This window comes from Delphinus delphis, chromosome 5, assembly GCF_949987515.2.
Source record: "Delphinus delphis chromosome 5, mDelDel1.2, whole genome shotgun sequence".
NCBI classification, from domain to species: domain Eukaryota; kingdom Metazoa; phylum Chordata; class Mammalia; order Artiodactyla; family Delphinidae; genus Delphinus; species Delphinus delphis.
In genome coordinates this window covers 119,720,843-119,741,505 of record NC_082687.1, presented here as the reverse complement: position 1 = coordinate 119,741,505, position 20,663 = coordinate 119,720,843, and the positions used below count along the sequence as shown (strand labels likewise).

Sequence of the window (20,663 nt, the reverse complement as noted above, 5' to 3'; positions counted from 1 at the left end):
GTTAAAACATATTGAGTTTGAAGTAGGCATCTTGAAGTCTATTCTTCTTTTTCTTCACTTGTAAAAGTGCAGCTAATGATGTGGTGAACTCTGCCCAGCAGAGAAGGGAAAGGAGGGAATTGAGTCGTTTCTGGAGCCCACATTTATACCTGCCATATACCACTTATCCTGTGGTGAAAGGACAATATAGTAAGAATTCTCCACATGTGTCCCATTTTTTAAGATAGGCATGCTGCTTTTTTTTTTTATGTTATTTAACATTTTCAGAGATCAACCTTTAGGAGAGACAGACTTGGCAGCTCCCGCCAGATCACGATGTGCTGTGGATGAGCTACCCCAGTGTGTCTCCTTGGCAGCTGGGGCACAGCACAGTGTTATGTAAATGAGTGCTTTATTTTTCTGTGTCTAATATGGAACATGTGACATTTGTCTGTGTGCATTCATGTCCAATCCCAGAAATGCTTGACATTCTTTGGTTATTTGTTGACATCAAATTAAGTTTCTGGACGTACAAAAACATTTGTTTGAAGTGACAGTCTTTTACATGTGAACCTTGGTACTTTTTAAGGTCACAGACTGAGTTTGAAAGTAGGGTCTGAGTATGCAGAATAGAGAACTTCTCTGATAAATCTACCAAATATACCTGATTCTTAGACTGCAGAAGCTCTTGGGACAGGAAGAATTGTTTTTCATTTCTACTAGAACATATGGCTTTTAAGGACATTATATCACATGGGATTTAAAAAGAGTTACCTTAAAATCATTATAATCTGAATTTTAAAAGTGCTTTTGTACTACTTATATGATTTTCCAAACTCAGGGATGACTTTTCATTAAGTTAACCTACCTAGAGGTTTTAATTATTGTGTATCTCTCTGCTCTTATTGGATAGCAACAGATAAAATATTTATGTTTATTATAATATTTTCTGCCTTTTTATATCATACAAAGTACAAATTGATTTTGGAATATGTAGAAGTGAGAACAAAAATTTACTTCTGTAGTTGTAAGTTTTTTTTAACCTTCAAAGGCTCTGTAATGTGCTACAAAAACATCATAACATTTCAATTATAAATGAATGAGTCCACAAACTCATCATAACATTTCAATTATAAAGAATTACATATTACAAATTTGGAGTTTCTTTTCCTAGACTCTAAAATCCCGACACTGCATAATCTTTCACGTAAAAATAAGAATAACCAGTATATGCCTTGTAATTTCCAGAAATGCATCTGGGAATGAAGTACATCCTAAGACAAATTGGATATTTAGAAACAATGAAGTTTGAAGACTTCTTAAATTATACTTAGAGGAAGCATCCCCTAAAAGGAGTAATTTTTACAATGTATAACTCTTCAGAAACAAAAGCAGAATTTTGAGAGTGTTCTCATTTTCTGTTTTTTTTTTTTATCCTGTATAGTAGTTTTCATAAGTGGAAGCCAGATTTCCTAAAGTAAAAGGTTTTGGTGTTTTTTGTTTGTTTTGTTTGTTTGCTTGCCTTCTTACAGCTGGGGAAAATTCTGCGAAGCCCTTTTATGAAGTTTGTGGCACACGCTGCTTCTTTCATCATCTTCCTGTGCCTGCTTGTGTTCAATGCCTCAGACAGATTCGAAGGAATCACCACGTTGCCAAATATCACTGTTATTGACTATCCCAAACAGATCTTCAGGGTGAAAACCACCCAGTTCACATGGACTGAAATGCTAATTATGGTCTGGGTTCTTGGTAAGCCTTTTATTTCAAGTATTCTAATTTCTACCAAAATAACATCCATATAATGATTGCCATGTTCTATTTAAAATGCTGTGGTACGTTATATGGTGACAACATCCCCACTGTAAGATAAGCAGAATAGCAAATACTGGAATAACGTGGCAGCTTGATAATGCTGAAAGGTATCCCTTAACACTAAACAAAAGTTTTATGAGTAACATAAGCTTAATTATAAATATACCATGTTTCAGAAATCCGACTTCAATTACTGAATAAAATGCCATTTTTATATATACACTACCAACTGTAAAATAGATAGCTAGTGGGAAGCAGCCGCATAGCACAGGGAGATCAGCTCAGTGCTTTGTGACTACCTAGAGGGGTGGGATAGGGAGGGTGGGAGGGAGGGAGACACAAGGGGGAAGAGATATGGGAACATATGTATAACTGATTCACTTTGTTATAAAGCAGAAACTAACACACCATTGTAAAGCAATTATACTCCAATAAAGACGTTAAAAAATAAATTAAAAAAAATAAAATGTGACTCATTGTGATGATCAAATATTTAATTGAAATAGTTCTGAAATAACCTAGTGGCTATTAACTGATGATTAAAGAACATTTATTGCTTCCATTTCAGAGGTTTTTTTAAGGAGAGTTTCCATTTTCAGAATGTTTGTTACTTCACCTCACAATAGCTCATTTTGAATAGCTATGTTAAAGTAAACATTTTAAGCAATATGAGAAAAAAATAAAGATTGGAACCAGTTTATCTATTGATCACTAATCCAAAGTCATTTTTGGATATTCTATTTCACACAGAATGTTTCTTATTATCTTCTCAGTTCCCAAATTAATGGGTTGGTTCTCCTCCTCATTCACTCCTGTAGCCTTAACCTGGGTCAATTATTTTATAAATTTTATTTTGAGCCACTACATGTCTTTTTTTTTTTTTTTTTTTTTAGCGGTACGCGGGCCTCTCACTGTTGTGGCCTCTCCCGTTGCGGAGCACAGGCTCCGGACGCGCAGGCTCAGCGGCCATGGCTCACGGGTCCAGCCGCTCCGTGGCATGTGAGATCTTCCCGGACAGGGGCACGAACCCGTGTCCCCTGCATCGGCAGGCGGACTCTCAACCACTGCGCCACCAGGAAAGCCCCACTACATGTCTTTTAAAAGCGCTACAATATTTTCCCCTTACATAGTCAGGACAAGTTGTTAAACTGGCATATTTTGTCCTCTTCTCCCAGAAGGACATTTTCTGCTTTCAGTTTCTTCATAATGTCCTAGGGCCTCCTGCTTAAGGGTTTCTTCTTCTTCCAATGACATTCCTCACCTTCTCAGCATGAAGCTGAAATGAGGAGAGAGGGTAGGGGAATGAGGTAAGTGTTCCTGGATGACTGGAAAACTGTTCTTGTTAAAAGTGTAGGGCTTCCCTGGTGGCGCAGTGGTTGGGAGTCCGCCTGCCGATGCAGGGGACACGGGTTCGTGCCCTGGTCCGGGAAGATCCCACATGCCACGGAGCGGCTGGACCCGTGAGCCATGGCCGCTGAGCCTGCACGTCCGGAGCCTGTGCTCCGCAACGGGAGAGGCCACAACAGTGAGAGGCCCACGTACCGCAAAAAAAAAAAAAAAAAGTGTAGAGTAGGGTTTTCAATTAGGGGCTTATTTCTCTAATAATCACCATGATTTGATAATTAACCATTGTCATTTTATAAAGATGAATTTTCTCCTCTCCTCCAAGTGTTTCATGGGCCAAAATCATTTGATGTGAAGAGCCTTCCTTGCTTATTTCCTTCCCTCCCTCCTGCCCTACCCCCATAAGAGTAGCACCATTTCTGGTGCCACATGTAGAATTATGTTTCACCAAAATCTAACTTGATGGAGTGAATCATTCCTTTGGTCGAAGCTTCTTCTTTCACTTAACTCTGCCCAGCACCTCCCTTCCCAAGCTGTAGTCCATCAGTGCTTTACAGTGCCCAGTGGCAAGCTATACACTGGGGCATTTTATAGGTGGGGACAGATGGTGGGTGAAATAGTAGCTTCCCTATCCAAGCAGTAAACTCTTGTCTGTAATCTGTGTACCTTGTGACAGGAATGATGTGGTCTGAGTGTAAGGAGCTCTGGCTGGAAGGACCCAGGGAATACATTTTGCAGTTGTGGAATGTCCTAGACTTTGGGATGCTCTCCATCTTCATTGCTGCTTTCACAGCCAGATTCCTGGCTTTCCTTCAGGCGACAAAAGCACAACACTATGTGGACAGTTATGTCCAAGAGAGCGACCTCAGTGAAGTTACACTTCCACCAGAGATACAGTATTTCACTTATGGTAAGTTATCAGCTGCAGAGTCCTCTTTTGTCTCATCAAATTAGTTTACTTCTCTGTGCTTCAGTTTTCACATCTATAAAAAGGAGGTATTGCAAGGTGGGAGAAAATTACCTTTAAGCCTAACATCATGACATAACATTATATATTCTTAGGACGTGAAATTGTCTTTAATTGGGGGGAAAAATAGCTTGCTAAATTGTTTGATGTGGAAGATGAGAGCCTGGGTTAGAGAAGATAATAAAAGGTGCTAAACTGCTGTAGAGGGAGGTGAACAAAAATTCAGCAGAGGCAGGAAATAGGAGCTAAAGTGACAGTGAGAATGTAAGCTTTGCAGAACCAGCAGAAATGCTGGGAAGGATGTTGTGCTCCTATGACCGACATGGGATGGAGAAGCCAGGCTTCTGTAGATCATGAGAGCAGGAGACCCCAGTGACATCAGATGTGCATGGTTACCGATGCCTTCCTTGCCCACTGCAAACCGATATTAAGCAATGTTAGCTTCCCTTCCCTTGAGGCGAAATTGGGAAGCCGCAATTAGCAAATTTTCATATAGTTGCAAAATCTTAAACCTGGAAAAGATTTTAGCAATCATTGTCTAACCCTCATTTTACAGATAAGGAAACTCAGGCACAGAGTTTAAATGCGTTCTGATTGTAAGGAATAACTCTTTATAAGTACACTGTGATACGTACCAGCAGCGTGTTAACATTATTGCAGAAGGCTGAGTGCATGCTCTAAAATGAAGGTGCACGTTTTACACATTGTGAAATTTAAACACATTATCTCTTATTGTCAGCAAGCAAAGATTTTTACATACTAAGGATCAAATGAGCAAGTGATTACCACTTATAATTAAGGAAATAGCTTAGATTGTATTTGTGTGTAACATATATCTTGACTATTTCAGTACCTTCTTATTTAGATTTACTTGTGTGTGTCTAATGACTGTCATCGGGAGGAATGGAAATTTGTGAATTTAGGCGTCACTCTTTACTGTGACTTTGATCAAGTTTTTAACCTTTCTAAGTCTTGGTTTCTGCATCTTTGAGAAGAGAATAATAACCTCAGATCCATAGAGTCATTGAAAGCACAGTGTCTGGTACATATTAAACATTCAATAAATGTTCATTTTTGTTGTTGTTGGAAATGTCTGCAGTGCACCATCCTTCTGGGAGTGACCCAGTTCTCACAGAATTAACCACATAGTGTTTTGCTGATCTTCCAGGGTAATGAGTACCCAGTAGTCTGCTGTGAACTTACTAAAATAACCTTGAAAGGGGTGTTGGGGGTCCTCATCTAGAATCTGTTGCCAAGATTTTTGCACCTCAGTAGCATTTTATACTTTCCAGGAACCAGCTGTGTTGCTCAGACATCACATTGACAGCACCATTGTGATTCAGTGACATTCTCACTTCTTATAATATGACATTTTACTTGCATAAACTGATAGATGACCTAGTTTTCCCATGAACTAGGGAAAAGAAGATTTGTGCCAACTGAGCCTATAGGATGATAAAATAGCCGGTCAATAAATCTGGTAACTGAGGGGACAAATCAGTCAGGTCAGTTGTTTTGTCATCCTGGACACAGTCTGTATCTAACGAAGTGTTTTCACCTCTTTTTTCATCTCTTGTACTATATTCTGCTTCTGCTCAATGTGAAGTCAGCATTGTATCTTTATAATAGTGTTTCCTCCATTAAAAGAAACATATGAATGTAGAATTCATATGTTCCTGGTTTAACATGAAAAATAGTGCCTGGACAGTTCATTAAATGTAGAGTAGTTTCAATTGAGATAATAACCACCTACCTACAAGGTAGATCCTATTTAAGGTATTCCACGTAGTTAGCAATGAATAGAAAGTTCCATCTTTAATCTCTGTCTCTTTTCTTGCAGCCAGAGATAAATGGCTCCCTTCTGACCCTCAGATCATATCTGAAGGTCTCTATGCCATAGCTGTCGTGCTCAGCTTTTCTCGGATCGCCTACATCCTCCCTGCGAATGAGAGCTTCGGCCCCTTACAGATCTCTCTTGGAAGGACTGTGAAGGACATATTTAAGTTCATGGTCCTCTTTATTATGGTGTTTCTTGCTTTTATGATTGGCATGTTCATACTTTATTCTTACTACCTTGGGGCTAAAGTAAATGCTGCTTTTACCACGTAAGTAAAACATTTTACAAAAAAAGGTAGGATGAAGGGAAATTCTAACAAGTCTAGATGAAGCAAAAAAATTTTTTTCAATGATTGTCATAAAGATGTTTTTAAGAGCAGGAAAATAATCCATTAAACATAGTTAGTGCCTCAGATAACAAATGTTAGCGAGTATGTGGAGAAAAGGGAGCCCTTGTACACTGTTGGTGGGAATGCAAATTGGTGCTGCCACTGTGGAAAACAGTATGGAAGTTTCTCAAAAAACTAAAAATAGAACTATCATATGATCCAGCAATGCCATTCCTGGGTATATATAAGAAAAAAAAACAACACGAATTCAAAAAGAGACATGCACCCCAGTGTTCATAGCAGTGTTATTTACAATTGCCAGGATATAGAAACAAACTTAAGTGTTCATCAACAGAGGAATGGATAAAGAAGATGTGGATAGACTTGGAGTGCGCTAATTGAAATGTCAGAGAAAGACAAACCATGTGCTATCACTTATATGTGGAATCTAATAAATACAACAAACTAGTGAATATAACAAAAAAGGAACAGACTCAGAGATGTAGAGAGCAAACTAGTGGTTACCAGTGGGGGCGTGTAATAATTGGGGGGGGGGCTAGGAGGCACACACTGTGGGGTGTAACATAGGCTCAAGGATGTACTGTACAGCACAGGGAACATAGCCAACATTTCGTCACAACTGTAAATGGAATATAACCTTTAAAAATCGTGAATCACTGTGTTGTACACCTGAAACTTATGTAATATCGTACATCAGCTATACCGAAAAAAGAAAAAAAAGGAAAGGGATGGAGAAAACCTAAGAAAACAAAAACAGTGCTTGTGTGAGATTACATTGCTCCAAAGGCTCATCTCTTTGAGTTTAGTGAATGTTTGATCACAGAGTGGATCAAAACTCAGGGAAATTCTAGATAAAACTAGCTATTTTAAGAGAATTGGGTAGCAAATTTTTAATACTGGATATCTCTTACATTATGTATGACGTTAAATTTAGTTTCATCATTTTGTAGCCATTACTATTATTTCAAAAAGAAGCATTGGCTTTTCTTTTTTTTTGACTGCAGTGGGGCTTCATTGCTGCGTGCGGGCTTTCTCTAGTTGCAGCGAGTGGGGATTACTCCTCGTTGTGGTGTGTGGGCTTCTCACTGTGGTGGCTTCTCTTGTTGTGGAGCACGGGCTCTAGGTGTGTGGGCTTCAGTAGTTGCAGCACGCAGGCTCAGTAGTTGTGGCACAAGAGCCCGAGAGCACAGGCTCAGTAGTTGTGGCGTTCGGGCTTAGTTGCTCCGTGGCATGTGGGATCTTCCTGGGCCAGGGATCGAACCCGTGTCCCCTGCATTGGCAGGTGAATTCTTAACCACTGCACCACAAAGGAAGTCCTGGAGCATTGGCTCTTATGTTAATGTATCATTAATCAGTACAGGGAGTTGAAGAAGAAGAAATTATAACTAAACGTTGTACCATCCACTATACAGTAGTACCACTTCCTTCCTTTGATCATACTGACATCTGCACTGGAGGCCTACCTTCCACATGAAGTCTTCCTTGAATAAGCTTTTTTAGTTATTGTCCCTTTAAGTTCCCTCAGCATGGAGAAGTCCACATTGCCAGATCCTTTGTCACCCATTGCTGTTTAGCGGTCAGGGAGGCGGGCCCTCCGTCTGTACTGTGGTCCTTCCAGGTGAGGAGATCAGAAGGTCCTCCGTGCCTCCGTTTGTACCCTCTGTGCCCTGTAATGCCACAGCTGAAAACAAACTAGACCTTCAGTAAGTTCCCTGTGGACTAAAGTAGAATATCCAGCCCTTCCAGGCATCTAAATTGTTTTGAAATGAATTTTTCCAAGTAGTTAATATAGAGCAGATCGTAGGGGTGAAAGAGAACTGAAACTCACTTTATTGATGAAAAAAAAAATTCTGTTTGAACCCAGGGGGTAAGGACAGAGAGATCCTGCACACAGTAGTACCCCTTTGACCTCTATGAGAACTCATCTTATACACTACATTTCGTCACTGCTTTGTGTGAGGACCTGGCAACACGATATGGTGGAAAGACCATAGGCTGGAAAATCAGGCAGACCTGGCTGTGAATGCAACGTCTGCTCTTTTCTAGCTGTGGTCTTTGGTTAAGTATCTTAACATTTCTCAGTATTAGTTTCTTGTTTTCAAAATAAGTATTGTAGGGGCTTCCCTGGTGGTCCAGTGGTTAAGATTCTGTGCTTCCACTGCAGGGGGTACGGGTTCAATCCCTGATCGGGGAACTAAGATTCCTCCATGCCCCGTGGTGAGACCAAAAAAAAAAAAAACACAATAAGGTTTGAATCAGGTCATTGTAAGGATATGGAAGGTAATTTATGTAAAGCCTCTTGCCCGTAGTAGGAGCTTAGGAACTGCCAGTGTCCTCTCCTTTTCCCTCCCCCGCTCTCCCCACACGTGTGGATTCTTGGGAATCTATATTCCCAGCGTTAGAGGTGGGAAGGTTTGCAAAGGAAGAGGAGGGAGTGGGGACACTTTGTGATGCTGTTAAATTCACGGCAGGAACAAAGAGGCTAATAGTCTTTCTTATTCTTCCTTTAGCATCTGTGCTTTAATGTCACATCATCAGATGTTTCATAATCGAGAGTAACTCTACAGGAACAGGAACCTTTCTGTTGAACCCTCTATCCTCTACAGAACCCTCTATAGAAATTGTGTCTAGCACAATTTCTATAATGTAATAGGTGCTCCTTCAATACTTGTTGAATGATTGAATTAAACTAGTACTAAAACCTGCAAATCTATAAAATTGTTGTTTAGCGTCTGTTGTAACAAACCAAAAAAAGTACTATTTCCTTGAAAAAAAAAGGGCTTACTTTGGAACCCTCCTTTTTACTGGAATTCTACATGTGTAACTGTTTAAGGATTATTCTCATGGTTCACAGATCAGTGACTACCACTCGGTTGTATGACAAAACCAGGCAAATTCAGTCGGCATAGTTCATTTAAGGGATACAAGTAGGTAATTAGTCTGGGGAGGGCTTAAGTGCTAACTGCTGTGATGGAAGAATCAGGAAGTAGACTATATAAATGAAGGGAAAAGAATAGGAATCTTTAATTCTGTTGCCTTCTCTTCACTTCCACTTAAGTAAAACTTTTAGGTAGGTAATATATTCTTGTGGTGAAAAATACACATAGAGCAGTATCTACAGTGAAGAGCCTGTCCCCTTCCTCAGCCTTGGACACCAGTCTCTTAGGTTCTCCTTAGGTACAGAGGCAATGGTTTCTTTTGGTTACTTTCAGAGATGGTTTTTGCATAAACAAGAATATAAGAGTTTGTATACCCCTCTTTGTTGTTAAAACAGTAGACTATTTCACACTTGTTACATCTCATTTTTTCTCTTATATATCTTGGATATCATTTTATATAAACACATAAAGCCAGATAGGTCTCATTTTTTTCCCAGTGGCTGCATAGCAATCCATTTATAGATGTACCAGAATTATTTACCCACTCTTCTATTGATAGATATTCTGTTAGTTTTCATTCTTCCCTGCTGCCATGCTGCAAGGAATACGTTTGTACATACTCTTTTTTGAAGTGGGTATATAATTTTAATCCTAATCTTGTTCTACTCCAGAAAACCCGACCTAAATTCCTAAACCACCTACAAAGTCAAACCCCAAACTTCCATCCTTCTAGGAAAAAGGAATGGGTATTGGGGCATGACTTCAACTTTCACCTGCCAAGCTCGGAAAATTTTCACTTGATGATAACTTAAAGAAAAACTAGGTATCGGCACCATTTAATCACCAGTTCCTAAAAACCTGAGAGAAAATTTTCTATTAAATATTATAACAAAATTGTTATGATCGGGGTATTATGATGATAGTTTAATACAATAGCATTTTACGTCTGTGCAGTATTCAGACCTTAACTTGTTTTGACTTTTTCATACTGAAAACTGTTTATTTATTTACTTTGTACCTTATTCTTTCAACAGTGTAGAAGAAAGTTTCAAGACTTTGTTTTGGTCAATATTTGGGTTGTCTGAAGTGACTTCCGTTGTGCTCAAATATGATCACAAATTCATAGAGAATATTGGATACGTTCTTTATGGAATATACAATGTAACTATGGTGGTTGTTTTACTCAACATGCTCATTGCTATGATTAATAGCTCCTATCAAGAAATTGAGGTAAATCTGCTTCCTACCCACTGTGTCTGTCCTTGCCATTTCGTTCTAATAGCACACTGTGTCTGCTTTTGTGCCCTGTGCTGGAGCTCCTGATCTCGTCAACAAAGAGGCTTAGACCAAAGCAGGGCCTTTCTCTGTGTTTTCCATCTGGATAGGTGGTAATACAGCTTCTAGTATATTCTAGGAGCACAGCAGGGTCCTCATGAATTTACCATCACTCTGCCTTCTCTCAGGGTATATTGCTGAATTAGTGTCTAGAAGAAGTATTGGCCATAGGGAAATTATTCTCTCCTATTTTGGCCAGCCAACCATCTGAAAGATCCCAGTAGAGGAATTACTAGGTGCCTGGTAAACTTTGATGATGTTCTTTATCTAGTCAGAATTTTTAGTATTCTAGAAATCACTTTATTTTTGTTTGGGATTGGGCTCGATTTGGTGCCTTTCTTCATCACTGTATATATATTTTCTTATGTACTCCAGTTTAGTGTGCTGTATCTCTTTAGTGCTTTACTGTTTGTTAAGTCCATCGAGTCTTTCTATCTGTGTTTTAGAAACACGTAAGATAGTGTTCTCAAAGCAGAAGTTAGGTCCTCCAGAGTTGAAAACTGGTACTCTGAACACCTAGACTTTTTAGTTTTTAAAATCAGTTATATTTTTTCTGTTTTTGTGACACAGGATGACAGTGACGTAGAATGGAAGTTTGCTCGCTCAAAACTTTGGTTATCGTATTTTGATGATGGAAAAACATTACCTCCACCCTTCAGTCTGGTTCCTAGTCCAAAGTCATTTGTTTATTTCATCATGCGGATCATTAACTTTTCCAGATGCAGAAGGAGAAGGCTACAGAAGGATATAGAAATGGGAATGGGTAACTCAAAGTCCAGGGTAGGTATCAAAAGCTTTCTGAGACCTGAAGATAAATGTTTTGTCTTTCTCCTTGTCTTTTGACGTTTGTTCAATAATTTTTATGTGTGAACTTAGAAGATGTTGAAAGTAACCGTCCATTCCATAGTCTTTCATAGACTAATACTTAATGTCTTCATAATATATCAAGAAGTCACTTAGTCTATGCCTTGTTTTTGGTCAGAATTTCATGTAAACTACCAAATTAGAAACAACCAAACAAAAAACTTCTTTAACTTGTTAAAAGTAAACAGAAAAGTTATTGCTAGAAAACACTTTGTTTTTTTTGTGTGTGTTCCATGCTTCTCAATTGTTATTCTGAAATTAGATAGTTCTATCCTCATATTTTTCTCTTGGTTGTATATATAGTTCACCAGCAACATATTATTCTTATTTGTAGAAACCCTTTATTGGGCTAAATAATCGTTTTTCCTTTAATATCATAAACTTGATACAGGCTTAAGAGCACCCCCAAATATTAACCATAAATGCTCCCTTTTATAAATAATCAAGAATGCTTTGTTCTTGAGTCACGCTGATTGAGTCAAAGTATTTTAACAAAGATGAGTTCCATGCTAGCTCTTTAGTATCAGGAATCAGGAACTTAATTTGCAGAGGTAGAATTGGTATAGGAGACAGAAGGATATTGGCAGAACCTCAAATAATAGGGAGTGAAGCAGACAGGAGCAAAATTAAAATATAATTTTGCCTAAAAGTTGTGAAAATGGAGCCCACAATATAGCAATGTTACCTCCACGAAGTTCATATTTTTTCTCAGTTGATGCTGGGGAAAAAGACAGGATTAGTGCAATTTAATTTCTCATTTTTTAAAAGAGATGTGCATTTCCAAGATTTGTAATACTCTACATTTTACTCTTTAAGAAGGTAGCCTTTTAAACCTTCTTTGTTTGACCTGAATATGGGCTCTTAAGGCTCTTAAGACAGTGATTGGCTATGATTTCAAATAATATCTCACTGTATACTGTGAGAAGCAGCATAATGTAAGGAAGAGAGCCTTGGCATTAGACCTGGGTTTCAATTCTGGCTTAAGGCTTATTAGAAAGTAACATGGATAAATCACTTCATTACCCTAAGCCATAGTTGTCTCACCTGAAAGAGAGAAAACTTCACAGGGTTATTGTGAGGAGGATACGAGAGGCACAAAATTCCAGCCTCAACAAATATCAGTGCCCTTCCTCATTCACAGTTTACAAAGTGCTCTGCCGTACATTTGAACCTCATGCAACGCTGTGAGGTAGGTATTATTATTCCCATTTTATAGATAAGACCACTGAAGCCATTAAAACAACTCACCTATGCAAGGTCACAAGAGCTAGCCAGTGTGGGGGTAGTCGTGGAATTGGCGTTTTCCGGCCTCAGAGGTCTAACTCCTTCTGCTGCACCTGGCTGCCTCCTGCCCACCTGGCTGCTCCTGCCCAGAGCAGCTGTGGCTCTGGCTTGGTTACTGCCCCGCCTTCTCCCCACGGGCTGTGCCTTTAGCTGCAGCTTAGCTGGTGTCTTAAAGGGGTTGGGTTCTAATTGCCATCCTGGGCAGCTCCTGCTACTGCTGAGATGGACTTTGTTTGGAAGGCAGTTTGTTTCTCTGGGGATTGATTATTATTCTCTGAGGCTTTATTATTTAAAAGGGAAGCTGTTCAAGCATGGGAACTCACAGCTCCAGCACTTCACACCCTCAAGTTTTCTTTCTGTAGGCAAATGATTTCACTGACATTTGACTTCATTCCTGATACTGTCATAATGTAGAAGGGGAGAAACACTAACAGGTTGAGAGGAGCACATTCAAGTTGGCTGTGGCTACCTAGACCCCTGTTATAAAACAAAAACAAAAAAACCCAGCTTGCTCACAGGGATGTGAGGGGGGCAGCTGTGTTCTGTTTAGGGTGTCCTCTCCTGCCTGTATTGCAACAGCGGCAGGAAGAATAGCTTTCTTCAGAGACGTTGCTGGAAACAGAAGAAGGTTGAGCACTGATCTTTCAGGAGCCATGCTGCTTGGCTTCCTAGTCTGCCCATATCTGGTTAAAAACTGCCATTTGGGGACTTCCCTGGTGGTCCAGTGGCTAAGACTCCGCGCTTCCACTGCAGGGGGCACAGGTTTGATCCCTGGTCAGGGAACTAAGATCCCGCATGTGTGGCCAAAAAAAAAAAACCTCCTTTTTTTTTTTCTCTTTGCGGTACGCAGGCCTCTCACTGTTGTGGCCTCTTTCGTTGCGGGGCACAGGCTCCGGACGTGCAAGCTCAGCCGCTCCGCGGCATGTGGGATCTTCCCGGACCGGGGCACGAACCCGTGTCCCCTGCATCGGCAGGCGGACTTTCAACCACTGCGCCACCAGGGAAGCCCTGCTGCTTTGATTTTATTTCTTAAATTGTTCATGAGCTGTTTTTATCTCTTTAATCTTATTAATCTTTATAGATACTGTCTCCTGAATTTAGTAAACATTTGGAGAAATTATGTTTCTGCTTTTCTTGTTTAGAGGACAGGAAGGAACCTCAAGAAATCAATCTAACGTTTACCTCTAACCTCAGTCAACAGTCAGAGACTGACCTCTAGTGGCAGATAGGAAAATTAACTTTGTTAGCTGAGGTTTTCTCCTGCCACAATCGAAAGAGGACAAAACCGGGAGGATCCTTACCTATAAGTGCCACTTCCTTCCCTTCTAGTGTCCCACCGCTTCCTAAGTTATGATGGTGGGAAGACAGGTGGTGGAGTGAATACATTTTCTTGGATAAAGGGCCCTGCCTTTGAATCACACTGTATAGGTAGCAGCTTATCTGTGAATAAGATGCAGGCCCCGTTCACATACGTGAAGGGTAGACAGTAACGACAGTCTCCTCTTGCTTTCTGTTCTTACCTACTCAAAAGTTAAACCTTAAAAAGAAAGAGAAAAGAAAAAAAGCCAAAATACCTTAGTCCAGTTCTCTCCAAAGTGTTGAACCTGGCACAGTGTACTTCCAAGATACTTGGGAAGACGTTTTGTTTTGGCTCATGTTTTAGGATTACAAAATACCAAATGATACCCTATACCCTCTGAACTTGTAGTGTGTATCTGTTCAAGTGTAGGAGAGGAACACAGGCTCAGGAGCAGATAGAGTTGCTTCTGTGCAATTTCTCCTTCTAGATGCCATGAAGACATTTTGATAAAGTGTACAAGGACCCCAGGAACAATTATGTTTAACACGAGACAACTTTAAAAAATATTTTTTCAGTTAAACAGTTCTATTACAGTACATCTGTCCAACATTTTGATAAATGTGAGCGTGTTGCTCACATTAATTTTTGCCTTTGGAAATATATGAAGTCGTTCATAAAACTCAGCTTCCACAAAATGTCCCTCGGAAATGTTGACTCCAGAAAAGTTATGAGGGAGAATAAAGTAGATTATATTTATGATTTCCAAATAAATGTATTCTAATTTACTAGGCTAATTGTATTTTTTCCTAGTTAAACCTCTTCACTCAGTCTAACTCAAGAGTTTTTGAATCACACAGTTTTAACAGCATTCTCAATCCGCCAACACGTTATCAGGTAAGCATTCATTAGACATATCTCTTTATCTGTATGTAGTTCCATATATGTCTCTGTGTTCATGTGTGTGTGTGTGTGCATGTGTGTGTGTGTGTGAGAAAAGTGAGAAGAATTATATTCTTCTGTTCTTCAGATGTGCTGTGAGGGTAGAACAGAACAGAGAAAATGGTATGTTAGAGGGCGCTTTAGAAATCAGAGTCCAAGTTCTTCCTCTTCTTCTCCTTCTTCTTCTTGCTGTTGTTTTGTTTATTTGTTTGTTTGATTGAGGAAGAAGAGTTCCTTTGTGATATTGAAAGCAAAGTGTTGCCACAATTTCCGAAGATCACTTTCATACACCTTGAGCTGGAGAACGCAGTGGGAGATGTGGTATATTAGGAAAATAATGTTCTCACAGTACAAAAAAACCTGGTACATTTTGCCAGATAATCTGTTTTTCAAATGGAATCTTAGGCTATACTGTTGCATCAGTACTACTTTAAAATACCTGTTTCCCTTTGATCTTGGATGTGACATTTCAACACTATTTTCCAACTCAGAAGAGGGTATAGTCCTTCCCATCTGGTTGATCACTTTGACTACCAAATCTTTAGATTTCTGTTGAGTACAAGATCACAAGAATGAGGATCAAAGAATTTATAATGAATGGTAATGTCAATTAATGGGTGTACTCCTGTTCATATGATTTTCTTGGAAACACCACATTCTGCAAAATTGCTTAGCACACTGACTGTCAAAGTCTTACTTTGTAATGGTTACGTTATGTCCCATTATATGGTTGTATTTAATTTATCAGCCTTCTATTGATGGAAATAGAGGATATTGCCAATATTTAGCTATTACAAGCAATACAAGTAAGTAACCTTCTATACATGATATTTGAAACGTGCAAGCCTATAGAATTGTCTGGTTAAAGTATATGTGCATTTTAATTTTTTAGCTATTATCAAACTGATTTTCATGGAGCTTGTACCAATTTATGTTCTTTTTTTTAACATCTTTATTGGAGTATAACTGCTTTACAATGGTGTGTTAGTTTCTGCTGTATAACAAAGAAAATCAGCTATATGTATATATATATATCCCCATACCCCCTCCCTCTTGTGTCTCCCTCCCACCCTCCCTATCCCACCCCTCTAGGTGGTCACAAAGCACCAAGCTGATCTCCCTGTGCTATGTGGCTGCTTCCCACTAGCTATCTATTTTACATTTGGTAGTGTATATATGTCAAGGCTACTCTCTCACTTCATCCCATCTGACCCTTCCCCCTCCCCGTGTCCTCAAGTCTCTTCTCTACATTTGCGTCTTTATTCCTGTCCTGCCCCTAGAACCATTTTTAGAACCTTTTTTTTTTTTAAGATTCCATATATACGTGTTAGCATACGGTATTTGTTTTTCTCTTTCTGACTTACTTCACTCTGTATGACAGACTCTAGGTCCATCCACCTAACTACAAATAACTCATTTTCATTTCTTTTATGGCTCAGTAATATTCCATTGTATATATGTGCCACATCTTCTTTATCCATTCATCTGTCGATGGACACTTAGGTTGCTTCCATGTCCTGGCTATTGTAAATAGAGCTGCAATGAACATTGTGGTACATGACTCTTTTTGAATTACACTTTTCTCAGGGTATATGCCCAGTAGTGGAATTGCTGGGTCATATGGTAGTTCTACTTTTAGATTTTTAAGGAACCTCCATACTGTTCTCCATAGTAGCTGTATCAATTTACATTCCCACCAACAGTGCAAGAGGGTTCCCTTTTCTCCACACCCTCTCCAGCATTTATTGTTTGTAGATTTTTTTGATGATGGCCATTCTGACTGCTGTGAGGTGATACCTCATTGTAGTTTTGATTTGCATTTCTCTAATAATCAGTGATGTTGATCATCCTTTCATGTGTTTGTTGGCAATCTGTATATCTTCTTTGGAGAAATGTCTATTTAGGTCTTCTGCCCATTTTTGGATTGGGTTGTGTGTTTTTTTGTTATTGAGCTGCAAGAGCTGCTTGTAAATTTTGGAGATTAATCCTTAGTCAGTTGCTTCATTTGCAAATATTCTCTCCCATGCTGAGGGTTGTCTTTTCGTCTTGTTTATGGTTTCCTTTGCTGTGCAAAAGCTTTTAAATTTCATTAGGTCCCATTTGTTTATTTTTGTTTTTATTTCCATTACTCTAGGAGGCGGGTCAAAAAGGATGTTGCTGTGATTTATGTCAAAGAGTGTTCTTCCTATGTTTTCCTCTAAGAGTTTTATAGTGTCTGGTCTTACATTTAGGTCTTTAATCCATTTTGAGTTTATTTTTGTGTATGGTGTTAGGGAGTGTTCTAATTTCATTGTTTTACATGTAGCTGTCCAGTTTTCCCAGCACTTACTGAGAGGCTGTCTTTTCTCCATTGTATATTCTTGCCTCCTTTATCAAAGATAAGGTGACCATATGTTTGTGGGTTTATCTCTGGGCTTTCTATCGAGTTCCATTGATCTATATTTCTGTTTTTGTGCCAGTACCATACTGGCTTGATTACTGTAGCTTTGTAGTATAGTCTGAAGTCAGGGAGCCTGATTCCTCCACCTCCATTTTTCTTTCTCAAGATTGCTTTGGCTATTTAAGTTCTTTTGTATTTCCATACAAATTGTGAAATTTTTTCTTCTAGTTCTGTGAAAAATGCCATTGGTAGTTTGATAGGGATTGCATTAAATCTGTAGATTGCTTTGGGTAGTATAGTCATTTTCACACTGTCGATTCTTCTAATCCAAGAACATAGTATATCTCTCCATCTGTTTATATCATCTTTAATTTCTTTCATCAGTGTCTTATAGTTTTCTGCATATAGGTGTTTTGTCTCCTTAGGTAGGTTTATTCCTAGGTATTTTATTCTTTGTGTTGCAGTGGTAAATGGGAGTGTTTCCTTAATTTCTCTTTCAGATTTTTCATCATTAGTGTATAGGAATTCAAGATATTTCTGTGCATTAATTTTGTATCCTGCTACTTTACCAAATTCATCGATTAGCTCTAGTAGTTTTCTGATAGCATCTTCTTTTTTTTAAACATCTTTATTGGAGTATAGTTGCTTTACAATGGTGTGTTGGTTTCTGCTTTATAACAAAGTGAATCAGCTATACATATACATATATCCCCATATATCCTCCCTCTTGCGTCTCCCTCCCACCCTCCCTATCCCACCCCTCTAGGTGTTCACAAAGCACCGAGCTGATCTCCCTGTGCCTTGTGGCTACTTCCCACTAGCTATCTATTTTACATTTGATAGTACCACTCTCTCACTTCGTCCCAGCTTACCCTTACCCCTCCTTATGTCCTCAGATCCATTCTTAGATTCCATATATATGTGTTAGCATACGATATTTGTTTTTCTTTTTCTGACTGACTTCACTCTGTATGACAGACTCTAGGTCCATCCACCTCACTACATATAACTCACTTCCGTTTCTTTTTATGGCTGAGTAATATTCCATTGTATATATATATGTGCCACATCTTCTTTATCCATTCATCTGTCGATGGACACTTAGGTTGCTCCCATGTCCTGGCTATTGTAAATAGAGCTGCAATGAACATTGTGGTACAAGACTCATTTATTTATTTAATTAATTATTTATGGCTGTGTTGGGTCTTTGCTGCTGCGTGCAGGCTTTCTCTAGTTGCGGTGAGCAGGGGCTACTCTTCGTTGCGGTGTGCAGGCTTCTCACTGTCATGGCTTCTCTTGTTGCGGAGCATGGTCTCTAGGTGCACAGGCTTCAATAGTTGTGGCACGTGGGCTCAGTAGTTGTGGATTGCAGGCTCTAGAGCTGAGCTGAGCTGCTCCGTGGCATGTGGGATCTTCCTGGGCCAGGGCTCGAACCCATGTCCCTTGCATTGGCAGGCAGATTCTTAACCACTGTGCCACGAGGGAAGCCCACATGACTCTTTGAATTATGGTTTTCTCTGGGTATATGCCCAGTAGTGGGATTGCTGGGTTGTATGATAGTTCTATTTTTAGTTTTTTAAGGAACCTCCATACTGTTTTCCATAGTGGCTATGTCAATTTACATTCCCACCAACAGTGCAAGAGGGTTCCCTTTTCTCCACACCCTCTCCAGCATTTGTTGATTGTAGATTTTTTGATGCTGGTCATTCTGACTGGTGTGAGGTGATACCTCATTATAGTTTTGATTTGCATTTCTCTAATAATTAGTGATGTTGAGCATCCTTTCATGTGTTTCTTGGCAATCTGTATATCTTCTTTGGAGTAATGTCTATTTAGGTCTTCTGCCCATTTTTGGATTAGGTTGTTTGTTTTTTTTGATATTGGGCTGCGTGAGCTGCTTGTAAATTTTGGAGATTAATCCTTTGTCAATTGCTTCATTTGCAAATATTTTCTTCCATCCTGAGGGTTGTCTTTTGGTCGTGTTTATGGTTTCCTTTGCTGTGCAAAAGCTTTTAAGTTTCATTAGGTCCCATGTCTTTATTTTTGTTTTTATTTCCATTTCTCTAGGAGGTGGGTCAAAAAGGATCTTGCTCTGATTTATGTCAAAGAGTGTTCTTCCTACGTTTTCCTCTAAGACTGATAGCATCTTTAGGACTCTCTATGTATAGTATCATGTCATCTGCAAACAGTGACAGCTTTACTTCTTCTTTTCCTCTCTGATTGCTGTTGCTAAAACTTCCAAAACTATGTTGGATAATAGTGATGAGAGTGGGCATCCTTGGTCCTGATTTTAGAGGAAGCGTTTTCAGTTTTTCACCATTGAGAATGATGTTGGCTGTGGGTTTGTCATATATGGCCTTTATTATGTTGAGGTAAGTTCCCTCTATCCTACTTTCTAGAGAGTTTTTATCATAAATCGGTGTTGAATTTTGTCAAAAGCTTTTTCTGTATCTATTGAGATGATCATGTGGTTTTTCTCCTTCAATTTGTTAATATGGTGTATCACATTGATTGCTTTGCGTATATTGAAGAATCCTTGCATTCCTGGGATAAAACCCACTGGATCATGGTGTATGATCCTTTTAATGTGCTGTTGAATTCTGTTTTCTAGTATTTTGTTGAGGATTTTTGCATCTGTGTTCATCAGTGATATTGGTCTGTAGTTTTCTTTTTTTGTGACATCTTTGTCTGGTTTTGGTATCAGGATGATGGTGGCCTCATAGAATGAGTTTGGGAGTGTTCCTCCCTCTATATTTTGGAAGAGTTTGAGAAGGATAGGTGTTAGCTCTTCTCTAAATGTTTGATAGAATTTGCCTGTGAAGCCATCTGGTCGTGGGCTTTTGTTTGTTGGAAGATTTTTAATCACAGTTTCAATTTCAATGCTTGTGATTGGTCTGTTTATATTTTCTGTTTCTTCCTAGTTCAGTCTCAGAAGGTGGTGCTTTTCTAAGAATGTGTCCATTTCTTCCAGGTTGCACATTTTATTGGAATATAGTTGCTTGTAGTAATCCCTTATGATTCTTTGTATTTCTGCAGGGTCAGCTGTTACTTCTTCTTTTTCATTTCTAATTCTGTTGATTTGAGTCTTCTCCCCTTTTTTCTTAATGAGTCTGGATAGTGGTTTATCAATTTTGTTTATCTTCTCAAAGAACCAGCTTTTAGTTTTATTCATCTTTGCTATTGTTTCCTTCATTTCTTTTTCATTTATTTCTGATCTGATCTTTATAATCTCTTTCCTTCTGCTAACTTTGGGGGGTTTTTTTGTTCTTTTTTCTCTAATTGCTTTAGGTGTAAGGTTAGGTTGTTTATTTGAGATGTTTCTTGTTTCCTGAGGTAGGATTGTATTGCTATAAACTTCCCTCTTAGAACTGCTTTTGCTGCATCCCATAGGTTT

General features: G+C 39.0%; 1 protein-coding gene across 5 annotated transcripts in view; it reads left to right on the top strand.

Moving 5' to 3' along the window:
• TRPC3 (transient receptor potential cation channel subfamily C member 3) overlaps nt 1–20,663 on the top strand; it is a 79,639-nt gene that overhangs the window by 38,402 nt on the left and 20,574 nt on the right. For 4 of the 5 annotated variants that reach the window (XM_060011854.1, XM_060011856.1, XM_060011858.1 and 1 more), the window contains 6 exons: nt 1,512–1,728; nt 3,812–4,045; nt 5,943–6,207; nt 10,202–10,397; nt 11,073–11,282; nt 14,761–14,844. In XM_060011854.1, coding sequence (XP_059867837.1) covers nt 1,512–1,728; nt 3,812–4,045; nt 5,943–6,207; nt 10,202–10,397; nt 11,073–11,282; nt 14,761–14,844 — 1,206 coding nt within the window. The remainder of the gene's footprint in view (nt 1–1,511; nt 1,729–3,811; nt 4,046–5,942; nt 6,208–10,201; nt 10,398–11,072; nt 11,283–14,760; nt 14,845–20,663) is intronic. The other variant, XM_060011855.1, reaches the window with a different exon arrangement.